Source organism: Ascaphus truei, chromosome 7 (genome assembly GCF_040206685.1).
Source record: "Ascaphus truei isolate aAscTru1 chromosome 7, aAscTru1.hap1, whole genome shotgun sequence".
Classification (NCBI taxonomy): Eukaryota; Metazoa; Chordata; class Amphibia; order Anura; family Ascaphidae; genus Ascaphus; species Ascaphus truei.
In genome coordinates, this window is record NC_134489.1 from 106,260,516 (window position 1) to 106,284,862 (window position 24,347).

The window sequence follows — 24,347 nt, forward strand, 5'->3', positions numbered from 1 at the left end:
CGAGTATACTGCTTCGTATGTATGTCTCATTTGTATAGCGCCATTAATGTACATAGCGCGTCACAGCAGTAATACACGGGACAATCATATAAATAACACAAATAACACATAATGGGAATAAGCGCATCAGACATAGAAGTAACAAAGGAGTCCCTGCTCCGAAGAGCTTACAGTCTAATTGGTAGGTAGGAAGAACGTACAGAGGCAGTAGGACGGCCTTCTGGTAAGTGCGTCTGCAGGGGGCCAAGGGTAATGTATGAGGTGTAAAGTATCAGAGACGGGGGGAAGGAGGGGAGAGAGAGAGAGAGAGGATCCGGCTCTGATATCATCATTCCTCTAATTCATGCCTTACTGGCCCAGCCCCCCCTGTAATTACATTACGATGGTTCCGAGCGTGACGTTACCCTGCGCAGCTGTGTAATGAGTGTGCCCATCGTCTTATAATACAAAACTATTTAGGTCAACAGCGTCTGCAGCACAACGCGTCCTTTCTGCTGATGTGTTGAAATCCCCATAATTGCACCATACACCAGGGTTTATTACACTCCCGCTTTGCTTTCGTTTAAAGTGGCAGTGTCCCTCAGGAACATGTTACCCAGAGGTAATGAGATTAAAGTAGTAAACACCTTTCGTGCCTATTTTAATGGTGCCACTTTATACTGCAAGATATATGTTTAAGCGCTTTGCAAATGTTGGCGTTCTAAGCAAATTCTCAAAAGCACAATAAATTAAAATACCCAATCCATGCTGCTTTTGGCTGGGGGTGGTAAGAAGCTTGTACCCTGCTGAGGGCATGAAGCGGGCATCTCAGTGTCGCTGGGATCAGGGATGAGTTATAAAGCAGTTCCACAATGAATATGTATATCTTAACTTATACAGCGCCATCCAGGCACACAGCAGTTATACACGGCACATAGTAATATAGCACAGAGTGGGAATAAGCGCCTCAGACATAAAAGTACCATTAGGAAAATGAGTCCCTGTACCGAAGAGCTTACACTCTAAGTGGGGAGATCTTACAGAGACGGTAGGAGGGTGTTCTGGTCAGTGCGTCTGCAAGGGGCCAAGTTCAGTGCATATGAGATGTATATTATCAGCCTGCGGAGCTACCCAAATGCTTAATTAAGCAGGTGTGTTTTAAGGTGGGTCTTAAATGTGGATAGAGAGGGTGCTAGTGGGATATTGAGGGGAAGGGCATTCCAGAGGTGTGGGGCAGTCAGTGAGAAGGGTTTTAGGTGGGAGAGGGCTTTAGATACAAAAGGGGGTAGACAGAAGACATCCTTCAGCAGAATGCAAAAGTCGGGCAGGTGTATAGTGGAAATTATAGCTGAGATGTAAGGAGGGGCAGAGGAGGGTAAAGCCTTAAAATGAAGGAGGAGAATTTTGTAACTAATACAGGACTTATAAAACAAAGAACAAAATAGCCCAATGCCACTTCCAAAATGACAAAAATGCACAGTAAAATACTTATATATTCTCTTGAAAAATGGTCATTTAGTTTCATCCTTTGGCCAAAGCATCGTAAGCCTGTGAGCCGCATCAAGGTAGACCCAGTTCACAGGTCCTAACACTACCAGATACAATACTAATACACCTACAGTATACAAGGATTACAATTCTCATTTACCTCTATTAGGAGGGAGAAGGACCAACATTGGATCCAGTAAAATGAAAGAGACCTGCTCACTAGGGCAGTGGGGAGGGGCGAGCTTGATACCTGGGAGGGAGGGGCTCTAACCTCCAACAGCTGAGACCAGCTGACAACAAGTTAAACAACACACAGAACCCCAAGAAGCTCATTTTGGGAACCCCTGAGCCCCCACAAAAATATATATGTATATAAAATGAGCTTCTTGGGGTTCTGTGTGTTGTTTAATACAGGATTTAATAGGAAGCCAGGAGAGGGATTTCAGCAGGAGAGACGCTGAGGCAGACTTAGGAGAGAGTCAAGTGATTCTAGCAGCGGCGTTTAGGATAGAGTGTAGGGGAGACAGGTGAGAGGCAGGAGGGCAAGAATATTAGGTTATAATAGTTGAGACGGGAGAGGATGAGGGCCTGTGTTAGAGTCTTTGCAGTAGAGAGGCAGAGAAAAGGGCGAATCTTTGCAATGTTACAAAGGAAAAAGCTGCAGGTTTTAGTTACATTGTGAATGTCAAATATGACCCAGAGGCAGCATGCTTGTGATACTGGGTATATATAGTACTGCCATCAGTAATGTAGATGGGGCTGTAGGGTCAGACATGAGAGGAAGTATGAGGGTCTAGCTCCTTTTTATGACATGTTCATTTTGAGTTGGTGGCGGGTGATATTGCGGAGACACATTCAGAGATTATCGTCTGTACAGCAGGTGTAAGGTCCGGGGCTGAAAGGTAGATTTGTGTGTGATCGGTATAGAGGCGATATTTGAACCGAAGACGTGATAAGGTCACCTAGAGAGAGTTTGAAAAGAGAAGACTTCCTAGAACAGAGCCCTGGGGTACCCCCACAGAGAGATCGACAAAGGATGAGGAGGTGTTTGCAAACAAGACACTGAAAGTACGATAGGAGAGGTAAGAGGAAATCCAGGACTGTTACGGACACCAAGAGTATGGAGAATGTGAAGGAGAAGATGGTGGTCCACAGTATGAAAGGTCAAGTAATATAAGCAGGGTGTAATGACCTTTGTCTTTGGCAGCATGGAGGTCATTAGTTATTTTAGTGAAGGCTGTTTCAGTGGAGTGAGCAGTGTGGAAGCCAGATTGTAGAGGGTCTAGGAGACAATAAGGAGGTAAGAAAATATAACAAGTAAGAGAATACAAGGCATTCAATGAGATTAGAGGCAAAAGTCAGGAGGGAGACAGGGTGATAGTTAGAGAGACAGATAGGGTAAAGCTTCCTGTTTTTGAGTAATGGTGTAACTGTTGCATGCTTAAAGGAGGTGAGAAAGGTACCAGAGTAGATGGAGGAGTTGAAAATATGTGTGGGGATTAGAGCAGGGTCTAAGAGGGCAAGTGGTAGGTTGAGAAGGAGATCAACAGCAACATGGTCCTTTTCTGTGACAGTGTAAAAGGAGTCAAGTAAGGCAGGAAGAGAGCCAGGAAGATGTGTAGGATGGGAGGAGGACAGAGAGGGGATGTCTTGAATGGAATCCACCTTTTTCTTGAAATTGTCAGCAAAGTCCTCAGGTGGAATGGAAAAGACAAACAGGTAACAGATCTGAGTAGAGAGTCAGAGACAGAGAAGAGGCGGCGAGGGTTAGACTTGTGCATGTTGATTAGTGAAGAAAAGTAGATTTCTTTTGCCTGGGAGACAGCAGAGTTTAAACAGGACAGGACAAATTTGTAGTGAAGGAAGTCTGGGAGAGTGTGAGATTTCCTCCAGAGGCGTTCAGAGGAGCGAGTGCAGGAGCGGAGCATGCGCGTGGCAGATTAGCCAGGGTCTGGGGTTATAAGGGCGAGATGGTAGAGAGAAAGAGGGGCATGTAAATCAAGAGAGGAGGATAGGGCCAAGTTGTCAGTCTGTAGACAGGGTTGCCAGGTGTCCAGTATTGAACCCGACTGTCCTGTATTTGGACACTCTGACCAGTAAAAAATGAGAGGTAATACTTGACATGTATGTGTACCAGTATTACCTCTCTGGACATAGTGACCTAACCAGCTTTGGGGGGGACGGGATTTCCCCAAACAGGGAGAGGGCAGGACTATTGCTAGGGGACTGGGCAGCTTCCTCCATCCTGATTGGAGCATTACCCAGCATCAGCCAGTCAGGAGCCTGTCAGGAGCCTGGGGGTGGGGCCAAGGAGAAGAGGAAACAGCATGGAGCGGAGGTGTGTGTGTGTGCGCGTGCATCGCACCTTTCACCATTGTGTCCAGTACTTTTGGAGAAGTCGTCTGGCAATCCAGGGGAGCAGAGGGAGGAGCACAAACTGCAGTTAAAAGCCAGTAGATTAATAGAATGTCAGTCACAGCAGAAACGAGGGGGAGATGGAGATGGAGAAGGGGCGATGTGAGAGAGAGAAATGAGATGATGGTCAGAGAGAGGAAAGGGAGAAATCAGAGAGAATCACTTTTGTTGTTGTGAAAACCAGGTCCAGGTATATTTAGTTAATAGTCCAGTCTGCTCAGTAAGTGTTGAAATCCCAGTAGATTTTGGTAATGCCGCTTTTCCTTAATCTGCGATGATTGACAATAAGAAGCCATTGTAATATTTAGGTTTATAGGGTCAGGGATTCCCTATGTCAGTTGTGATGTCTCTGTCTGGCTCTCTTATCCCTGTATTGTATATTACATATTATTTATTGTAAAGCAGCGAGTGTTTGGTCTGTGCTATCAAAATACAAATGGGGTTTCAGGGAAAAGGCTAATTGTAGCAATCAGGAAAAGTCCTTTTAACGCACAAACATTAAATGTGGGGGCTGCACCTTTAATGGAGCATTGTTGAGAAACCAGAAGAGCAGAATTTTCTGGGGGTTCTTAAAATGGCCGCCACTATCACTCGCCAAACATATTATACACCCAGAAGTGACTGTGAGTTTTCAGACTCTTTATATTAAAGCTGGAACAAAAAAAATCATGAAATGATCATTACATATCGGTAGACACTGTGTTACATGTCTGAGTGCTTTCTAATGTCGCTGCATGGGCCAGCAGCTGTGAAGAATGTTTCTTTAACTTTAGTGGCAAGGGAGATCTGCAATGCCTGGCAAAGGGGTAAGTAACAGCACCTGCAAATACAGTGCAATGAGCACCCTCACGTGTTCGCTGAGAAGCACTGCACCTCATGCTGCAGGAGAAGGTGATTCACCGTCCCAATGTCATGTGCAGTCTGAGTTATTCACAGCAATGTGTCAGGGCAAATAGCACTGGTCTTATCATCAGTGAGGACAAATACAGGGAGTTAACCCCTCTGCTCTACAAAGTGCTCCTGGCTCCTCTCACAGGGAAGGGGTTACAGAGGCGCTAGTACAAAGATATATTTTACAATAGGAAACGTACATGAAATACACAAAACTTAAAAGTATAAACACCACAAAAATCTATATTCATTACAAGGCTAATCTTGTGAAAAATGAATGTGTTTTGCTTTTCCCCGGAAACACTGAAACCCAGCATGTCCGTTACTTATGTTTTACTAACGATGGCTTCCTAATTATTTTGAAAACAAAGAACATTTTAGTGGCGGCCTAGAGGGCTGACAAACAGTCTTATCCACAAAAGACATTAGTAGAAGATTGTAGATGTTGTTTTGTAACCTAATAAACGTGCCGCTGTCCTTGGATCCCTTCTGTTCTAGAAGGGCCCGCCCGTTTAACACCCAAGTCTCTTGCCAGACTATGCAATTGCAGGCTGTGTGCTAGTAATATGAAGTAACAGTACAGCAGCGGAAGAGATCTGTACAAATCAGAAATTGTACTCTGAATTGTACAGAGCTTTGTACACAATAATGCGAAATACCACATTTACAGGACGCCTTCAATAAAAAGAAATGAGAAATAGTTTATATAATTTGACGACGTGTTCTTTTTATGTGAAGCATAATAATATGTTAACATTAAAAAGCAATAACGCATGAACCCAGATATGAAAGCGTGAATCACCCTAATGTAATAGATCAGATAGCCCATGTAAGGACCGTGTTGCAGGCAGGAAGGGGTTAAGTATTCTAAATGACATCATTATATTGCTCTGGCCTTAATCCAGCTATTTCCTTCCCTAGAAACCACAGGGTAATTTACTGTAATGCATTCGCAATACACATTCCTGCAACTGCCTACTGTACATGCAATTTCCTTTTACAAGATGCAGCTAACAGCTCTCGTTACAGCGCATCATAAAAGGCACAGTGCTGGTATCAGGCTGGTAATAACAGGGGCACTGCAATACACTTCAATAATGTTAATGTTCATTAATGATCTTCCCACAGCTTGTAAGGAAGCCTCAATACACATGTATGCAGATGACACAATCCTGTATACACACAGCCATAGCCTCTCTGACCTTCAACACATACTTCAGTCTCACTTTTTGAGACTCGAAAACTGGATTTCCCAAAACAAACTGTTTTTAAACACTGACAAGACTGTAACAATGGTATTTGGGATCTAGACAAAATTTGTAAAGCTTCCAGTGACTGAGCTCCAGATTAGAACCAACGCTAACACCACCCTAACCCCTGTCACTAGTGTTAAATACCTGGGCTTATGGTTTGACTCCCACTTAACATTCAGGATGCACATTGATACTGCTGCGGCCAAGTTTATTCGAGCATTTGCCCGTTCTTGGCCGCAGCAGTAGCCTGGCGCGCGCCCGAGTATGACGGGCGCGCGCCGAAGCAGCGGAAGAGCGCCCTCCGATCGGGGCGCTCTCCCTACCGCTACCGGGTCCGACGGGTCCCCCGGAACCCCCTGCCGCCGTCCCGCAGATCGCGGGACACCAGGGCTCCCTCGGGGAGCCCTGGACGCGCGTGCAGGGGGCGCAGGCTCCCGAAGACGCGTGACCGCGCGTCATCGCCGAGGGGCAGCCACAAGCAAGCCGGGAAATATCCCGGCTTGCGGTACCGGCCACACTTTAATAAAGTGTGTCGGTAGTGTACCCTGACAACCAAGAACTATGCCAAACTAGGGGTACTTTACAGGAACAAATCCTCCCTAAGTCTCCTGGTCAGAAAGCGTATCGCACAGCAGATGCTAATGCCAATTATTGACTATGGAGACATAGTATATGGCACGGCACCTCAAATCCACCTTAGCAAACTTGACACCCTCTACAATTCAATTTGTCGTTTTGTTCTCCAATGCAACTACAACACACATCACTGCGAAATGCTCAAAGAACTAGATTGGTCATCACTCGAGTCTAGGCGCAAAGTTCACCTTTCCTGTCTTGCCTTTAAATTTTTTATGGGCAAGCTACCCAGCTATCTGAACAAGCCCCTCACCCCTACCACATGCAGCACCTATCACCTGAGATCAGACTCCAAAAGGCTGTTCATGGTCCCAAGATTCAGCAAAGTATCCGGACGTTCCTCCTCTTACCGTGCACCCCAAAACTGGAACAACCTACCGGAGACTCTCACATCCACCACCAGTTTAAGTTCTTTCAAATCTAAGGCTGTCTCACATTTTAATCTGGTCTGTAACTGTTTCATACGCCCATAATATATATTTTCTTTAACTGTGCATACAATGTTTGTATATAATGTATACCCTGTTCATTTATGTAACTGTATTTGTAACCATGTATTATTTGTCCTAACTCTGTGCCCAGGACATACTTGAAAACGAGAGGTAACTCTCAATGTATTATTTCCTGGTAAAATATTTTATGAATAAATAAATAATACACTGGCAACCAAGAGGTTACAATTACTCACACTGGACATATCTTCTGTAATCTGCTTTAAAATGTGTATATATTTATATCAATGGTACAAACAAACAATATATAGGCCCATATTCAGTAAACGGTGCTAAGTTTTAACTCCCATTCATTTGAATAGGAGTTAGGGCATGCGGAGACGTAGCACTCTAGTGAATAAGGGCCACAAAAATAATATGATCGTACGATGTATAATATTCCTGCAATTCATTAATATATTTCATTCAGATAATAGTGTAAGACAATGTTCAAAGAAACGTACTAAATACTTTTCTGTTCCTGAGAGAGAGAGAGAGAGAGAGAGAGAGAGAGAGAGAGAGAGAGAGAGAGAGAGAGAGAGAGAGAGAGAGAGAGAGAGAGAGAGAGAGAGAGAGAGAGAGAGAGAGAGAGAGAGAGTGTGTGTGTGTGTGTGTGTGTGTGTGTGTGTGTGTGTGTGTGTGTGTGTGTGTGTGTGTGTGTGTGTGTGTGTGTGTGTCTGGTTCCGAGCGGCTGTCATCTCCCCCTTTCCTCGTAATACAATTATCTGCCTTGGAAAGATCACTCTTCAAGTTACATTTTTTCACTTTCATGTCCTTTGAGAATTTAGGACATTTCTACTCCACAAATATATATAAACAAATCTGTATACTACAATATATATATATATATATATATATATATATATATATATATATATATATATATATATATATATAGTGCAGAATAAATGAGTTCTTCAGTATTAGGTGATACCTTTTTTATTGGACTAACAATTTATGTCATAGGACAAGCTTTCGAGAGTTCTCCTCTCTTCTCAGGTCAAGCAATACTGATTTACACAGGAATCAATGGCTAAAACAGTGTCCATTGCACTGGACTAACACGGCTATTTTCTGCTTATATATATATATAATCAAAAAATAAATAGATGATACCGTTCTGTGGCTAACGAAATGCTTTTATTTGTGCGAGCTTTCGAGATACACTGATCTCTTCTTCCGGCGATGTTACAATGAATGAAGCAAGGATAACTTGAAAACAGTGTCTCTTGGAATGTTATCTGTGCTTGTCCTTCCCCCGGTGTGGATATATATATATATATATATATATGTATATACACAAATGTGCATTCGGTGTGGTAAATATAATGAAGTTACTTACAGACAATGTGTGTTTTCTGACAGGTGCTAGCTCGCATAGTAACACAATGACATGGTATCTCACTTGTATTATTCTCATTATTGTAATATTGTAAGTTGTAAATGATGTAAAAACTTATTCGTGTAATTACAAGTAGGATACACAGACCTGGGCTCTGGAAAGGCACTAAACATTGAGCTGAGGATAATAAATATCTGAATTAATATTTTTGAGGATATATATTGTATTGAGATAATATAATTGTATTCCCCCACATACAGAATGCACGTGTGTGTGTGTGTGTGTGTGTGTGTGTGTGTGTGTGTGTATATATATATGCAGTGTTCGACAAACCTATACATTTGCTCGCCCCGGGCGAGTGGATTTAACATCGTGGCGAGCTCCTATTGGCCCAAGCAGCACACATGTGGTACTAGGTGGCGAGTAGATTTTTTTGTTCGGCGAGTAGATTTTTTGGTGATTTGTCGACCACTGTATATATGTATTGAGATAATAATATAATATATTATATATATATATTGTATTCAGATAATATAATATTATCCTCCCACATATCACAGAATACACATTTGTTTATATTTATATAATTATTATATATTGTACTGAGATCATATATATTATCCCCCCACATATCACAGAATACACATTTGTTTATATATAATTATAATATTATATATATATATTGTATTGAGATAATATATATTATCCCCCCACATATCACAGAATACACATTTGTTTATATATAATTATAATATTATATATATATATTGTATTGAGATAATATATAATATTCTCCCCCCCCACACACACACACACATACTATGCTCACATGTTCCTGCAGGATGACTCCTAGCCACGCCCTCGCTGACGTCACGATGCGTCCCCTGTCTCTGGAACGCACCGTCGCCTTTGCGTTCCCCGAGTGTGCTTTACGGCTCAGGGTGACCCACGCGTGCTGCATGTGCAGGTTGGTAGGAGAGCAACGGGATGGGGGCTAAGAACGAGACCCCCCCCCCTCTCGTAATGTCTGGGAATTGGGGGTTATTGCCATCAGGTGACGTCATCTGACTTCTCTGTGATGTCATCTGAAGGTAACAAATCCTGAGAGAAGCGGCGGTCATCCTCCACGGGCTGCGTCACTGCAACATGACGTCATCACTGTATCACTGCAACATGACCATCACTATATAACTGCAACATGACAGCATCACTGTATCACTGCAACATGATAGCATCACTGTATCACTGCAACATGGTAATAAACACTGCATCATAATGCTGTATCACAGAATCATTCTATCAGCAGCATAACACTTATTGTGTCAGTGTTATAATGCATCAGTATATCACTGTAACTTAACACTCACTGCAAAATGATAGCACTATCAACATATCACTCCAACATAACACTATTACTGTATCAGTATTACACAGCATCATCATAATACTGTATCCAAATACTGCATCATTATAACACTGTCATTATAATACTGCATCATTATAACACTGTGTCATTATAATACTGCATCATTATAACACTGTCATTATAACACAGTGAAGGGTTACATAGCATTACATCCCATTTGAATGCTGTGGGTATGGACAGGTTGGATGAGTGATGTATAACATTAATTTTTTCCTGTGGCAGCAGGGAAATCTATACTGTCATTGCTCCAAACCTGACACATGCAGCATGAAGCCCCAGAGACCGACACCTCCCATCCTATATATTCAGGGCTTGGAAGGGCTCTATCTTACAGCCCTGCAGTGTGAATGCAGGACACGGCAATGTGCTTTTTATCTCTGTCTTGTGTTCTCGCCTTGCTGATGGGTAAAGCTGGCGGCTATTATGCAGCTTTCAGTCACCGTGAGGGTTCGGAGCTTTTAAAAGATAAAGTGTATGAATACTGCGTTATGAAACCAGCGCCGGTGCATGTGCTGCGGAGCTGAAACTGACTCTGTTAATACAACAGGGAAAACAACACACAAACAATGTGTATATATCTGAAAAAGAAAGTTCGTTAAGATCTCGTAAATTAGCGTTTTCCTTGCAGCATATTTTTCTTGGAATACTTGACAAACCTTATGGTAATTCGCTAGAATAACATAAATAGTCTTCACTTTACCTTCATTTTTTTACATTTCATTAATTTTAACAAAATACAGCGCAAGTGTACTCAAACATCTCAAATACCATCCAAACTGAGGTTAAGCGAAACGCTAATATATATTTATTTATAATAGTCAAAAGCTTTTTAACAAGAGAAATGTAATACCAATATATATCTATTATTTAAAGAAAAATAGAGAGCAGTTGGCACACTGTAAACAGATAATCCACTGATGCTTGTCCCATATATGCACATACACAGATAGATTTTACCAGATGGGGATCCAGGAAAAACGAGACAGCACACAGTCAGGGAAATCCAAAGCTGTTGTATTCAAGACAAATACAGATGCAGTGCCTATGTATTTGTCTTGAATACAACAGCTTTGGATTTCCCTGACTGTGTGCTGTCTCGTTTTTCCTGGATCCCAATCTGGTAAAATCTGTCTGTGTATTATTTAAAGAAAATATGTTATTTTTGTTAATTTACCACTGAACCATTAAATAATCAAAAAATGGGTATTCATAATAAATATCAAATTTATGACAAAGCATAAAGGAAACGCGGTAGGAATTCGCTGTGGTAGGATGCGGGGATGTAACGTGGGACAACTAGATTTCCATGCACAGAAATAACGAGATGATTGGCAGCAGTGATGCCTTGACTGGGCTAATAATACTTTGTGTAATTTTCAGGCTCGGGGCAGAAGATGGCTAACACTTTCCTGTGGCGGCTCCGTGCAGTTACTCAGAGGCACAGAGGGAGGCTGCTCGCCGTGTCTTCTGCTGGTCTCTTCGCTGCCAATATCTCGTACCATGCGTTTCCGGAGCAGACGTTCAGAACACTGTATCAGAGCTGGACTCGGGGAGAACCCGCCGAGCTCACTAACAAACTGCAGAACCTTTTCCAGGAGGTCCTGGAAGAGAGCCGGGTGAGCTCGCCCTCCGGATACACGCCGTTCGCGGCCTACGGATTTCACCCGGTGAGCGCCGGCGTCCCTTGGCTACCCGGCGGCTGTTTGGTTGGCATCCCTGCCAATTACAATCAAACAAAGGAGGATGGCGTGGGAATTGTGGATCGGGTCATAATGATTAATGGCAAGGAAGTGGATTGGGGCAGTGAGGCTGGCGCCCGTTTGAAAGAGGCCTTAACTTTATCCGCTGAAGCGCAGAAGTTTTCACTGGCTCGCGATGCCTTGTACGCACAGAGCGGCAGCCCCGTTATACAGGCCTCTGTGGCTCCTGGTTGCCTGTCTGGACTCTGTATCTCGGGGGTGGCAATCAAGCAGGTTCTGGGCTTGTATTCGGGCCCGGTGATACTGAGGGGGCTGTACAATGTCGGCGTCGTTGCGGTGGGGCTCGCTGGCTACTTCCTGTGCTACGACGCGGTCACCCAGTGGCTGGATTACAGAGCTGACCGGAAAGTGGCGGCCATTTCTAAATGCTACGCCCAGGGCGGGCTGGAGTTTTATGAGAAAATACTGGCGCGCAACAGGGCCCTGCGTCATCTTCTGGGGAAGCAGGGCGAGGAAATGTACGCGCCAAGCGGCAACTTGTTCCCCAAATATTCCTTTCGGCTAAAACATTCCCCCTACACCTCCCGGCGAGACCGGATACAGCGTTTGTTTAAAGTGCAGTATGAATGAGGTGGAAGTGACCGTTGCTACGCACAGCAGCGGAAGTGACCGTTGCTACGCACAGCAGCGGAAGTGACCGTTGCTACGCACAGCAGCACTCTGTTCTACTGCTCAGCACCGTTAAAAGGAGTGGGGCTGTCCTTTTCATGCAGAACAGTATTTCTCCTTTAATGCAAGGGGACTCGACTTCAGTCCTCCCAACAGGCCAGGATTTCGGGATATCCCAGCTTCAGCACAGGTGGCTCAATCAGTGGCTCAGTCAGGGACTGATTGAGCCACCTGTGCTGAAGCAGGGATATCCTGAAAACCTAACCTGTTGGTGGCCCTTGAGGACTGGAGTTAAGGACCCTTGCCTTAAGTCCCATTCAGGTCGCACAAGCAAAGCAAAGGGTTGCAGACCTGTCCTTTTTTTCCGGTTTGTTTAAAAATGGGGAGTTTGACTTGTCAGAGGGGGTATCATAAAATGTCCTTTGTGTGCCTATCCAGTGTTTCCTCCACCCTCTGTCCGCCTCCTCCCTGTCGTACATCCGATCAGTGGAAGGGGAGGCCACTTTGTGTGTTGAAAGAGGCCTAATTTCCTCCTTCAGATGTGGTCAATTAAAAAGTAGTGGTACTGAGAAACACGGAGTGATGGATTCTGGTCCGGAGGGCTGAATTCTGGTGCGGAGACCTGGATTCTGGTCCGGAGACCTGGATCCTGTTTACGTACATTTCCTGGCTGCAGATTATCTACTGGTACAAGGGGCGGCCAAGTCCAGTCCTCCAAGGGCCACCAACAGGTCAGGTATTTAGAATATCCCTGCTTCAGCACAGGTGGCTCAATCTGTGGCTCAGTCAACACCTGAGCTGCATGTGCTGAAGCAGGGATATTTCTACCTGACCTGTTGGTGGCCCTTGAGGACTGGAGTTGGCCGCCCCTGTATGGTGGAATAATAAAATGAATTATTGAAACTTTTTTTCCCGTTATCTTTTTTTGATAAATGATATGCAGCGCATAGAGACACGTTTTAGATTTGGCAAATCTGCATCTGAAGTTTTGCACACATGGGAATGTGCTCTCAGAAGTTGGGTTACATTCTGGTAATAAAACCTATTCTCATGAGCGGAGCCTTTAAAATATACATTGTAAATCTAACACAGCTCCTGTAGCGAACAGCACTAAGCACTGTGTTTAGGAGGGCACCTTTAAATCTCTAAACTCTATCATTTTTAGGTTGGTTTTAGAGATGGATGGGGGGGCGTGCTGGTCCTTTCTTCCATATAGTAACACAGGAGGGACAGGGAGGAGCGGGTGTGATGCCTTTTATTGGACCAACAGGTAGTTGATACGTTACAAGCGTTCCTACCTCTCAGGGTCAGAGTTACCCGATTTAGGACCCTGAGAGGTTGGAAAGCTGGTAACATTTCCACTACGTGTTGGTCCAATAAAAGGTATCACACCCGCTCCTCCCTCTCCCTCCTGTGTTACTATATGGAAGAAAGGACCAGCACGCCCCCCCATCCATCTCTAAAACCAACCTAAAAATGATTGAGTTTAGAGATTTAAAGGTGCCCTCCTAAACACAATACTGTACTTAGTGCTGTTCGCTACAGGAGCTGTGTTAGATTTACAATGTATATTTTAAAGGCTCCGCTCATGAGAATAGGTGTTATTGCCAGAAGGTAACCCAACTTCTGAGAGCACATTCCCATGTTTGCAAAACTTCAATGGTAGATTTGCCCAATGTAAAATGTGTCTCTGTGCGCCCCTCTCCCTCCTTTATTACTAGGTTGGTTTTTCTAATACATGGAAAGCACAAATAAAACCGCTAAGATTTCCAAAACTCCGCAAACTAACATATGATATAGTTTGGGACGGCGGTTACTGGGAACATTCGGTGACTTTCAGTCCCTGTGGAAGTGACGTGGTTACATATCCTCTATTACACACCTTATTGGCCTGGGATTCCGCTGCTTTGCACATATACAGGACCAGTATAACATGCAAATAGCAGCAGGTAGAGGTTAAAATGTTACACCCCCTCCGATCCTGTATTTCCACCCAATTCTTCCACCTACCCATATACCGGATACCTTTCTTCCTCAGGTGTCTTTTAGACCGTTCATGGATACCAAATGTTTTATTAAATGGGGGGCTCACAATGAAATCTATGAGAAGCCATCACGTTTTTCTATTAAAAGGGTATCGTAACTTACATTGAACCCACATTTCACCAGGATCACCAGGATCACCGTGCACTAGAGCTGCAGCCTGGACAATGCCAGGCAAAGCGTCTATATATTACTGCTACTGATCTCGCTACGTCTCCAGTCCTCGCGGCATGTTGGTGTGTTCAGCGACTACAGCCGCGATCAGCGGTCTGTAGGGGAGCTCTTGACGAGCGGGGCGGGGCCTTGACGAGGTATATCTGCCCTGCCATTGGCTGCCCACCGCCACGGCACAGGAAGACAAAATTCTTGCCTTCCCTGGCAGCGTAGGTGTCACAGCGCTTTGTGCGCCCACACACCAGAGCACAGCCCTCTACGGGGAAGGCCCCAGTGGCCATGTGGGTGCACAAAGCGCTGGGACGCGTACGCTGGCAGGGAAGGCAAGAATTTTGTCTTCCAATGCCGCGGTCACGTGGCGGCGGGCAGCCAATGGCAGGGCAGATATTCCCCGTCATGGCCACGCCCCCGCCATGCCCCCGTAGCGCGCCACCGTGACCAACGGAGACTCAGCCTTATATAGAATGACATTCATGGGTTTCAATATTGGTGAGTCATCCCTCGCTCTCCAAAATTCCAGAACATTCTTTAGAAAGTGGACATCTGAATGTGTCTTTCCCATAAAAATGTTCAAACCCGAGAATTCTTCATTGGCAAAGAATCCAGTCTTTATTTATTCGCACGCATCCCCTCATTCTTTCCATTGCATATCATACAAACAACTGTCACGTTTGCTTAGTGAAAATTTTTATTGCTTTCATCACATGTATTCTGTGCATCTGTCATTTGGGTTGCAAACCGATGTAATCAATGAAAACAGCGGAAAAGATATCGGCGTCACTTGTTAATTTGGCTTAATGAGTTTCATTTCATAGCATTGGCAGGCAGAATAGAACGGTGTGCTAGCAAGAAAAGAAGGGTTAAATGTTTCTATAATATTGTTAATGGCGTGTGATTGTACGTTATTACCACCGTTTTATTACATTATATTTAGCACATATTTAAATGGTGGCTTTAAAATCATCGCCTATAAAGAAACACGTGTTCTTATAACCCATCCACTACTGGGGCTAACAATAGACCGTTCCTGAAAGCAGCAATACGGGTTAACTAATAAATACATTACTATTGTTAGTACACGTTTGAAGCAGGTGGTCTCCGGTTCTGAACGGGGTTAATTTCAGCTCCGGGGACCCCCAGCTTCCAGAGATGCCTACCTCCGTTTTGGTGCCGGTTTCTCTGCAGGCAGAGACACTACGTTCCTTAATCCAATGGCGGCATTTAAATGTCCCGTGTCACATGGGCCAATAGGAAGCCGTGACGTCATCCGATGCTGCTTTCTATTGGCCGGCGTGACCTGGACCTTTAAACTCTGCAGAGATACCAGCGCCCCCTGCAGAGGTAGCAGGGGTCCCCGGAGCTGAACTGAACACAGACCCCCTGCTTCAAACTGTAACTAAAAAAGAATGATATATTTTAAAGTGAACCCGTATTGTTGCTTTAAAATACACATTGAACCTGATGTCTTATTGGTGCCAGTTTTGGAGAAGATAAAATCGCAGGTCTAAACCCGATTGCAATACATGTGGACGGGTTTTATTAGGATGACGGAGCTTCTACAGTTATGATCGCATAAAGTGTTCCAGTGGAGGCCGTTTTTCCGATTGAGCTGAGCGTCGTAGCAGGAATCGTACCACCACCCGCCTCCAAAGTCGTCCGCGCACTTAGCGTTGTGGCTCCGGTCGTTGTCGTTATCGTGTGTGGAGAACCTCATATTGTCATGAATGTTTTTTAGGGTGCTGGAGGACAGGGAGTCCCCGGCGTTGCCTTGGTATGTCCCTAACCGGGCTCTGTACTTCTCATCCTCATCATTCAAGAGGAAGCTATCGTACTCCGCGTGCCTTGTCCTATTTTGCGCGTCCTCCAGGACGATTCTGACCTTGTTCCACTTCTGCGTGGTCAGCAGGTGGATGTATTTGTTTCCGAGCCAGTGGTCGGACTCCATGTTGCCAAAGCCGTATTTGTACGTTGTCCAAGACTCGCTCCATGTTATCTCTGTGTCAAAGCTGTTCCTCTGAATAACCGTCCATCCATTACAGTCGTACATGTAGCACTGCACCACCAGCAGGGGAGATCCTTCTGGCCGTATAACGTAGAGGCCATTCTTTCTGTGGCCCAATTGGAAGAGCTCATCACAGTCCCTGGTGTAAAAGACTGAAGGAACATGTGATGGGGGAAAGTTAACAGATCAACATGGTACATTGAATAGCTCAGACAATACTTAGAGTATACCAGACTATAACCCCATATTTACATTTAGGGTATGCACTGAGGTCACTACACTTCCATATATTCATTCTGTGTGTGTGTGTGTATATATATATATATATATACATATATTTATATAACAGAAGAGACCCTGATGAAGTTGGTGTGCTAGCCAACGAAACGCGTAGGGTGTGCGTCGTCACGTTGGAGTCAGTGGTACAGCTGTTGAGGATTTCCCTGAGGGAGTGTAGGGAAGTTGCCTGCTTGGAGTTTTGAATTCCCCGTCTCAGGGAGGTGTGTCTGCATCTGTTAAACACTGGAGTTTACTGCTACTTCAGCTGATCTAGGCTACGGAGCCTTAGGGGAGCCGCTTGTGCTGCCGGACGCAAAATACCAACTTTATTCGGCTGAAGGGGAGGTGTACCACTGCCAGCTATGATCGGAACAGTACTGCCCCAGCTGATTAGTCACGGAGCCTCACGGGACCCGCTTGCAATTCCGGGCGCTATTACCATCTCTGTTTTCAGCAGATCAGGTACTCTGTGTTTGTACAAACTGCTACAAACAGATCCTAGTGTTCCAACTAGATCGCTCGTGCCGAACACCCCCCCCTCACCTGCCGAACACCCCCCCACAACCTGCCGAACACCCCCCCCACCACCTGCCGAACACCCCCCCCACCACCTACCGAACACCCCCCCCACCACCTGCCGAACACCCCCACCACCTGCCCAACACCCCCCCCACCACCTGCCCAACACCCCCCCACCACCACCTGCCCAACATCCCGCCCACCACCTGCCCAACACCCCCCCACCACATGCCGAACACCCCCTCCCCCACCACCTGCCGAACACCCCCCCCCCACCACCTGCCGAACACCCCCCCCCCACCACCTGCCGAACACCACCCCACAACCTGCCGAACACCCCCCCCACCACCTGCCGAACACCCCCACCACCACCTGCCGAACACCCCCCCCACCACCTGCCGAACACCCGCACCACCACCTGCCGAACACCCCCCCCACCACCTGCCGAACACCCCCCCCCCACCTGCCGAACACCCCCCCCACCACCTGCCGAACTCCCCCCACCACCACCTGCCGAACACCCCCCACCACCACCTGCCGAACACCCCCCCCACCACCTGCCGAACACCCCCCCACCACCTGCCGAACACCCCCCCCACCACCTGCCGAACACCCCCCCACCACCTGCCGAACACCCCCCCCCCACCACCTGCCGAACACCCCCCCCCTCACCACCTGCCGAACACCCCCCCCCACCACCTGCCGAACACCCCCCCCACCACCTGCCGAACACCCCCCCACCACCTGCCGAACACCCCCCCCACCACCTGCCGAACACCCCCCCCACCACCTGCCGAACACCCCCCCCACCACCTGCCGAACACCCGCACCACCACCTGCCGAACACCCCCCCCACCACCTGCCGAACACCCCCCCCCCACCTGCCGAACACCCCCCCCACCACCTGCCGAACACCCCCCACCACCACCTGCCGAACACCCCCCACCACCACCTGCCGAACACCCCCCCCACCACCTGCCGAACACCCCCCCCACCACCTGCCGAACACCCCCCCACCACCTGCCGAACACCCCCCCCACCACCTGCCGAACACCCCCCCACCACCTGCCGAACACCCCCCCCCACCACCTGCCGAACACCCCCCCCCTCACCACCTGCCGAACACCCCCCCCCACCACCTGCCGAACACCCCCCCACCACCTGCCGAACACCCCCCCACCACCTGCCGAACACCCCCCCCACCACCTGCCGAACACCCCCCCCCACCACCTGCCGAACACCCCCCCACCACCTGCCGAACACCCCCCCACCACCTGCCAAACACCCCCCACCACCTGCCCAACACCCCCACCACCTGCCCAACACCCCCACCACCTGCCCAACACCCCCCCCACCACCTGCCCAACACCCCCCCCCACCACCTGCCCAACACCCCGCCCACCACCTGCCCAACATCCCCCCACCACATGCCGAACACCCCCCCCACCACCTGCCGAACACCCCCCCACCACCTGCCGAACACCCCACCCCACCACCTGCCGAACACCCCACCCCACCACCTGCCGAACACCCCCCCCCACCACCTGCCGAACACCACCCCCACCACCTGCCGAACACCACCCCCACCACCTGCCGAACACCCCCCCACCACCTGCCGAACACCCCCCCCACCACCTGCCGAACACCCCCCCACCACCTGCCAAACACCCCCCCCACCAGTTGCCGAACACCCCCCCCACCACCTGCCAAATCCCCCCCACCACCTGCCGAACACCCCCCCCACCACCTGCCGAATCCCCAACACCACCTGCCGAACACCCCCCCCCACCACCACCTCCCAACACCCCCTCTTCCCACCAACCCCCCCCACCCTCCTATATATAATTACTGCATCTCCCACTTTGCGACTCAATGGCAGCAAATTATAGTTAATGCTGATTAAATCCGATAGTACCGATACCCATCACCAGAGCCTCGTGAGTCCCCTCTTGAGCTGTATGCGATGTAGCATTTCCTGTCAGATATTGCCCTTTATCTGTGAGTGGGAAACGCTGAAACTGGGGTTCAAACTGGGATTCGCCCACAAAGTCCGTGACGTCACCACTCTGCCTCTCCTTCTCTGTTACATTCTGTGTGTCGGGTAATCTTCTGCAGCTGAGGTATGCTGCTTTACAGCTATGGCATAGCACCATTTAGCAAATCTGGGCCTTGATACATCTGTGACAGATTAATGAGCTTTTACACACAAAGTGGAATCATTGAAGAAGACATCTCACCTTTTCTCTGTTCTAGTTGTTTCAAGTTGATGATCTTATTCACATTTGGGACCATTTCAATGTTGATGATGTCAGAGAGTATGCTTTTAATAGCCTCCTTCGCCCCCTCGCCTGTTGCTGAGAAGGATATGCTCAGTAGTGTCACGAAGCAAAGGATCCACATCTTGGAGGAGAGCATCTTTCTGCCCTGAAATGAAAGGTCACAAACGTCTTATATTTCACTTTACAATCACTTGAAACACAGTGTGGCTTACACTTAAGGAAAGATCGACGTTCGTGTTGGGGTCACCGTGAGAAGCGAGACTTAACGGTATACCGTGATATGGCTTTTATACTGAGTTATTACGATAGGTGTCGGCTTTCAATGTCATTTATTAACTTTAAAGAGCGTGTTTGTCCAGGAAACTGCATCACAGCTGGCCAGCATAAACGGATTCTTTTTATCAGTTTATTAAAAGGTCTCAAGGGGACAAGGCAAATATTGCATTAAAATATGCATATTTATCACCACGTACACGTTTAATATAGAATATGTTCTTGTACAGCGCTGTTAGTTTTATGTAGCACTTTACAGACACAGTCCCTGCCCCGTGGAGCTTACAATCTATGTTTTTGGTGCCTGAGGCAAAGGGAGATAAAGTGACTTACCCAAGGTCACAAGGAGCTGACACCGGGAATTGAACCAGGTTCCCAAACTTTACTCACTGAGCCACTCCTTCTCCAAGGAGATATCTGGCATCAACTCTTTTTTGTAGAGACGGGTGAAAATGCCAAATCCGTTCCGCGGTGTAGAATCGGTCGACGGACTGCTCCAGTTTCAAACCGTGCGAATTAATCCTAAACCGCCACTGGATACAATGCGCTGGTGGATTTTAAGAATCCTCTTGCGGATTGCTGAATCCACGGAATTAATTATTACAATCCACCAGCGGATTACTGAATCCGGGGATTGGATTCGTGAAATCCACCAGCGTAATCTATCGGTGATTTTTTTTTAAAAAAACGGAAAAGACGAATCGTCCCTTTCGAGACCTGATTCGCGGAAATCCGTGGACCAAAGGAACCAGCCAATCCGTGGCAGATCCAAATCCGCAACAAAGAATGCCCATCTCTGCTCTTTAGGACAATTCATATGTAATACTCGCAGTGAGCTGTATATGGGGGTATACACTCATTCTACTCTCTTGTACCGGGATTGTACAAACATCCCTTGTTAGTTGGTATAAATCTGTATTGTAATTCCGCATAGCACGGCCTGTGCTTAATAAATCTGAAACAATACGTATGCTAATATGAGAGAGCAGACGCAATAGATTATTGGTAAGACGCAGCCAGACAAGCAGATGAAGTATATTTCCAAATACAGATCAATATCTCCAAAGCCAGGAAAATAAAACGTTTGAGGTGGTTTCTTAGTGTCGGGGTGCCCAATCTCCCCACTGCGCCCCCCTATCTGCTTCCCTCCCTGCTGGCGCTCCCCTCCCTTATATTGTCTCCGGCTCTCCAGCATCAAATGACGCCGCGGGGGTCACGTGATGACACCGCGTTGCAGTGGCAATGCGTCGCCTACGGTCAGGATAGCTGCAGAGGCCTCGCGCGATTCTCCGGCATTTAATTTAAATACCTTGGGGAAGAGCGCGGGGCTTCTGCAACCGCCGCACCCCACCTGAAAAATCTTGCGCCCCCCAGTTTGCGCACCCGTCTTAGTGCGCAGCCCAGAACATGAAAGCCTTTGTCAGTGTTCTGTGGGGATTTTGGAAGCTGAGGGGTTTACACTAAGAATAGATTATCCTTCCTAAACAAGAAGGCATTGTGCATTTTACAGCTTCTCAAACCTCAAAAATCAACAGGCGTCTCGGTGAGTCACGTCTGGGTGTGTGTTGCCAAGTTCCTGGATTGTGACATCCCCCTTTTTGGCGATGGAGCGTTTTATGAAATCAATAAAGGGTTTTTTTTTTGCGGTTTCTTTATGGCAGTCGATAACGTTATTGTTGTCACAAGAACCAGATGCCAAGGCAGGAACCGTCTTCCGTCCCGGACGTCACGCCATCTTTAGGATGGGCAGGGAGCCGCTGTGATACGCAGAAGATATAACTTTATAGCTGTCTGGCTCGTTACATTTGTACGAATTGACGTGGCGAGCATTTAATGTCATGTTTCTGAGGCGATTGTCTTTTAACCCTTTCAGCTGCTGGCGTGCCCTTGAAAACGTTTGCAGACCCCCAGATACTTCCTTTCCTGGGGAGGTTAATGGAACTTGACAAAGATGTCCCAATCGCACTTGTGTCACATGAATGTCTTCTTTTTATGTTTCTGGAAACTGAAAGGTGCAGGGATGGAAGGGAAGCATATTTCAGAGAGAGAGAAGAGCTAGAACAAGAGGTCATACTCTGACGTTGTATGGTGGGGGGCTCTGGGGGAAATGTGAGGAAGTGCTTCTTCCCCGGAAGGTGGTAGACATTACAGTTACGGAGTTCAAAAATACCCGGGATAACACAAACCTGTCTCCATGGGCCCATACCTTCTCCCCCGTCACTCCGGGCCCATACCTTCTCCCCCGTCACTCCGGGCCCATACCTTCTCCCCCGTCACTCCGGGCCCATACCTTCTCCCCCGTCACTCCGGGCCCATACCTTCTCCCCCGTCACTCCGGGCCCATACCTTCTCCCCCATCACTCCGGGCCTATTCCTTCTCCCCCGTCACTCCGGGCCCAAACCTTCTCCCCCGTTACTCCGGGCCCATACCTTCTCCCCCGTCACTCCGGGCCCATTCCTTCTCCCCCGTCACTCCGGGCCCATACCTTCTCCCCCGTCACTCCGGGCCCATACCTTCTCCCCCGTCACTCCGGGCCCATACCTTCTCCCCCGTCACTCCGGGCCCATACCTTCTCCCTCGTCACTCCGGGCCCATACCTTCTCCCCCGTCACTCCGGGCCCATACCTTCTCCCCCGTCACTCCGGGCCCATACCTTCTCCCCCGTCACTCCGGGCCCATACCTTCTCCCCCGTCACTCCGGGCCCATTCCTTCTCCCACGTCACTCCGGGCCCATACCTTCTCCCACGTCACTCCGGGCCCATACCTTCTCCCACGTCACTCCGGGCCCATACCTTCTCCCCCGTCACTCCGGGCCCATACCTTCTCCCCCGTCACTCCGGGCCCATACCTTCTCCCCCGTCACTCCGGGCCCATACCTTCTCCCCGTCACTCCGGGCCCATACCTTCTCCCCCGTCACTCCGGGCCCATTCCTTCTCCCCCGTCACTCCGGGCCCATACCTTCTCCCCCGTCACTCCGGGCCCATACCTTCTCCCCCGTCACTCCGGGCCCATACCTTCTCCCCCGTCACTCCGGGCCCATACCTTCTCCCCCGTCACTCCGGGCCCATTCCTTCTCCCACGTCACTCCGGGCCCATACCTTCTCCCCCGTCACTCCGGGCCCATACCTTCTCCCCCGTCACTCCGGGCCCATACCTTCTCCCCCGTCACTCCGGGCCCATACCTTCTCCCCCGTCACTCCGGGCCCATACCTTCTCCCCGTCACTCCGGGCCCATACCTTCTCCCCCGTCACTCCGGGCCCATACCTTCTCCCCGTCACTCCGGGCCCATACCTTCTCCCCCGTCACTCCAGGCCCATTCCTTCTCCCCCGTCACTCCGGGCCCATACCTTCTCCCTCGTCACTCCGGGCCCATACCTTCTCCCCCGTCACTCCGGGCCCATACCTTCTCCCCCGTCACTCCGGGCCCATACCTTCTCCCCCGTCACTACGGGCCCATACCTTCTCCCCCGTCACTCCGGGCCCATACCTTCTCCCCGTCACTCCGGGCCCATACCTTCTCCCCCGTCACTCCGGGCCCATACCTTCTCCCCCGTCACTCCGGGCCCATACCTTCTCCCCCGTCACTCCGGGCCCATACCTTCTCCCCGTCACTCCGGGCCCATACCTTCTCCCACGTCACTCCGGGCCCATACCTTCTCCCCCGTCACTCCGGGCCCATACCTTCTCCCCCGTCACTCCGGGCCCATACCTTCTCCCTCGTCACTCCGGGCCCATACCTTCTCCCCCGTCACTCCGGGCCCATACCTTCTCCCCCGTCACTCCGGGCCCATACCTTCTCCCCCGTCACTCCGGGCCCATACCTTCTCCCCCGTCACTCCGGGCCCATTCCTTCTCCCACGTCACTCCGGGCCCATACCTTCTCCCACGTCACTCCGGGCCCATACCTTCTCCCCCGTCACTCCGGGCCCATACCTTCTCCCCCGTCACTCCGGGCCCATACCTTCTCCCCCGTCACTCCGGGCCCATACCTTCTCCCCCGTCACTCCGGGCCCATACCTTCTCCCCGTCACTCCGGGCCCATACCTTCTCCCCCGTCACTCCGGGCCCATTCCTTCTCCCCCGTCACTCCGGGCCCATACCTTCTCCCCCGTCACTCCGGGCCCATACCTTCTCCCCCGTCACTCCGGGCCCATACCTTCTCCCCCGTCACTCCGGGCCCATTCCTTCTCCCACGTCACTCCGGGCCCATACCTTCTCCCCGTCACTCCGGGCCCATACCTTCTCCCCGTCACTCCGGGCCCATACCTTCTCCCCGTCACTCCGGGCCCATACCTTCTCCCCCGTCACTCCGGGCCCATACCTTCTCCCCCGTCACTCCGGGCCCATACCTTCTCCCCCGTCACTCCGGGCCCATACCTTCTCCCCCGTCACTCCGGGCCCATACCTTCTCCCCCGTCACTCCGGGCCCATACCTTCTCCCCCGTCACTCCGGGCCCATACCTTCTCCCCCGTCACTCCGGGCC

At 48.9% G+C, this 24,347-nt stretch overlaps 2 protein-coding genes across 4 annotated transcripts; one reads left to right on the forward strand and one right to left on the reverse strand.

The window, feature by feature from the left end:
- The first annotated feature begins 9,363 nt into the window (after positions 1–9,363).
- On the forward strand, positions 9,364–13,285 carry TMEM177 (transmembrane protein 177). 3 transcript variants are annotated; one of them, XM_075609773.1, is made up of 2 exons: positions 9,364–9,462; positions 11,302–13,284. In XM_075609773.1, the coding sequence occupies exon 2, from the start codon at positions 11,316–11,318 to the stop codon at positions 12,249–12,251; it is 936 nt and encodes a 311-aa protein (XP_075465888.1). In that variant the 5' UTR covers positions 9,364–9,462; positions 11,302–11,315; the 3' UTR covers positions 12,252–13,284. The 3 variants fall into 3 exon arrangements, with proteins under 3 accessions (XP_075465888.1, XP_075465887.1, XP_075465889.1); XM_075609772.1 differs by lacking the exon at positions 9,364–9,462 and adding an exon at positions 9,470–9,586 and having other exon boundaries at positions 11,302–13,285; XM_075609774.1 differs by lacking the exon at positions 9,364–9,462 and adding an exon at positions 9,605–9,750 and having other exon boundaries at positions 11,302–13,285.
- A 1,892-nt stretch (positions 13,286–15,177) lies between these two features.
- Positions 15,178–19,860, reverse strand: LOC142499839 (fibrinogen-like protein 1-like protein). Its single transcript, XM_075609768.1, has 2 exons — positions 19,545–19,860; positions 15,178–16,661 (listed from the first exon to the last, which is right to left on the reverse strand). The coding sequence occupies exons 1-2, from the start codon at positions 19,720–19,722 to the stop codon at positions 16,012–16,014; spliced, it is 828 nt and encodes a 275-aa protein (XP_075465883.1). The 5' UTR covers positions 19,723–19,860; the 3' UTR covers positions 15,178–16,011.
- Positions 19,861–24,347: the final 4,487 nt, after the last annotated feature.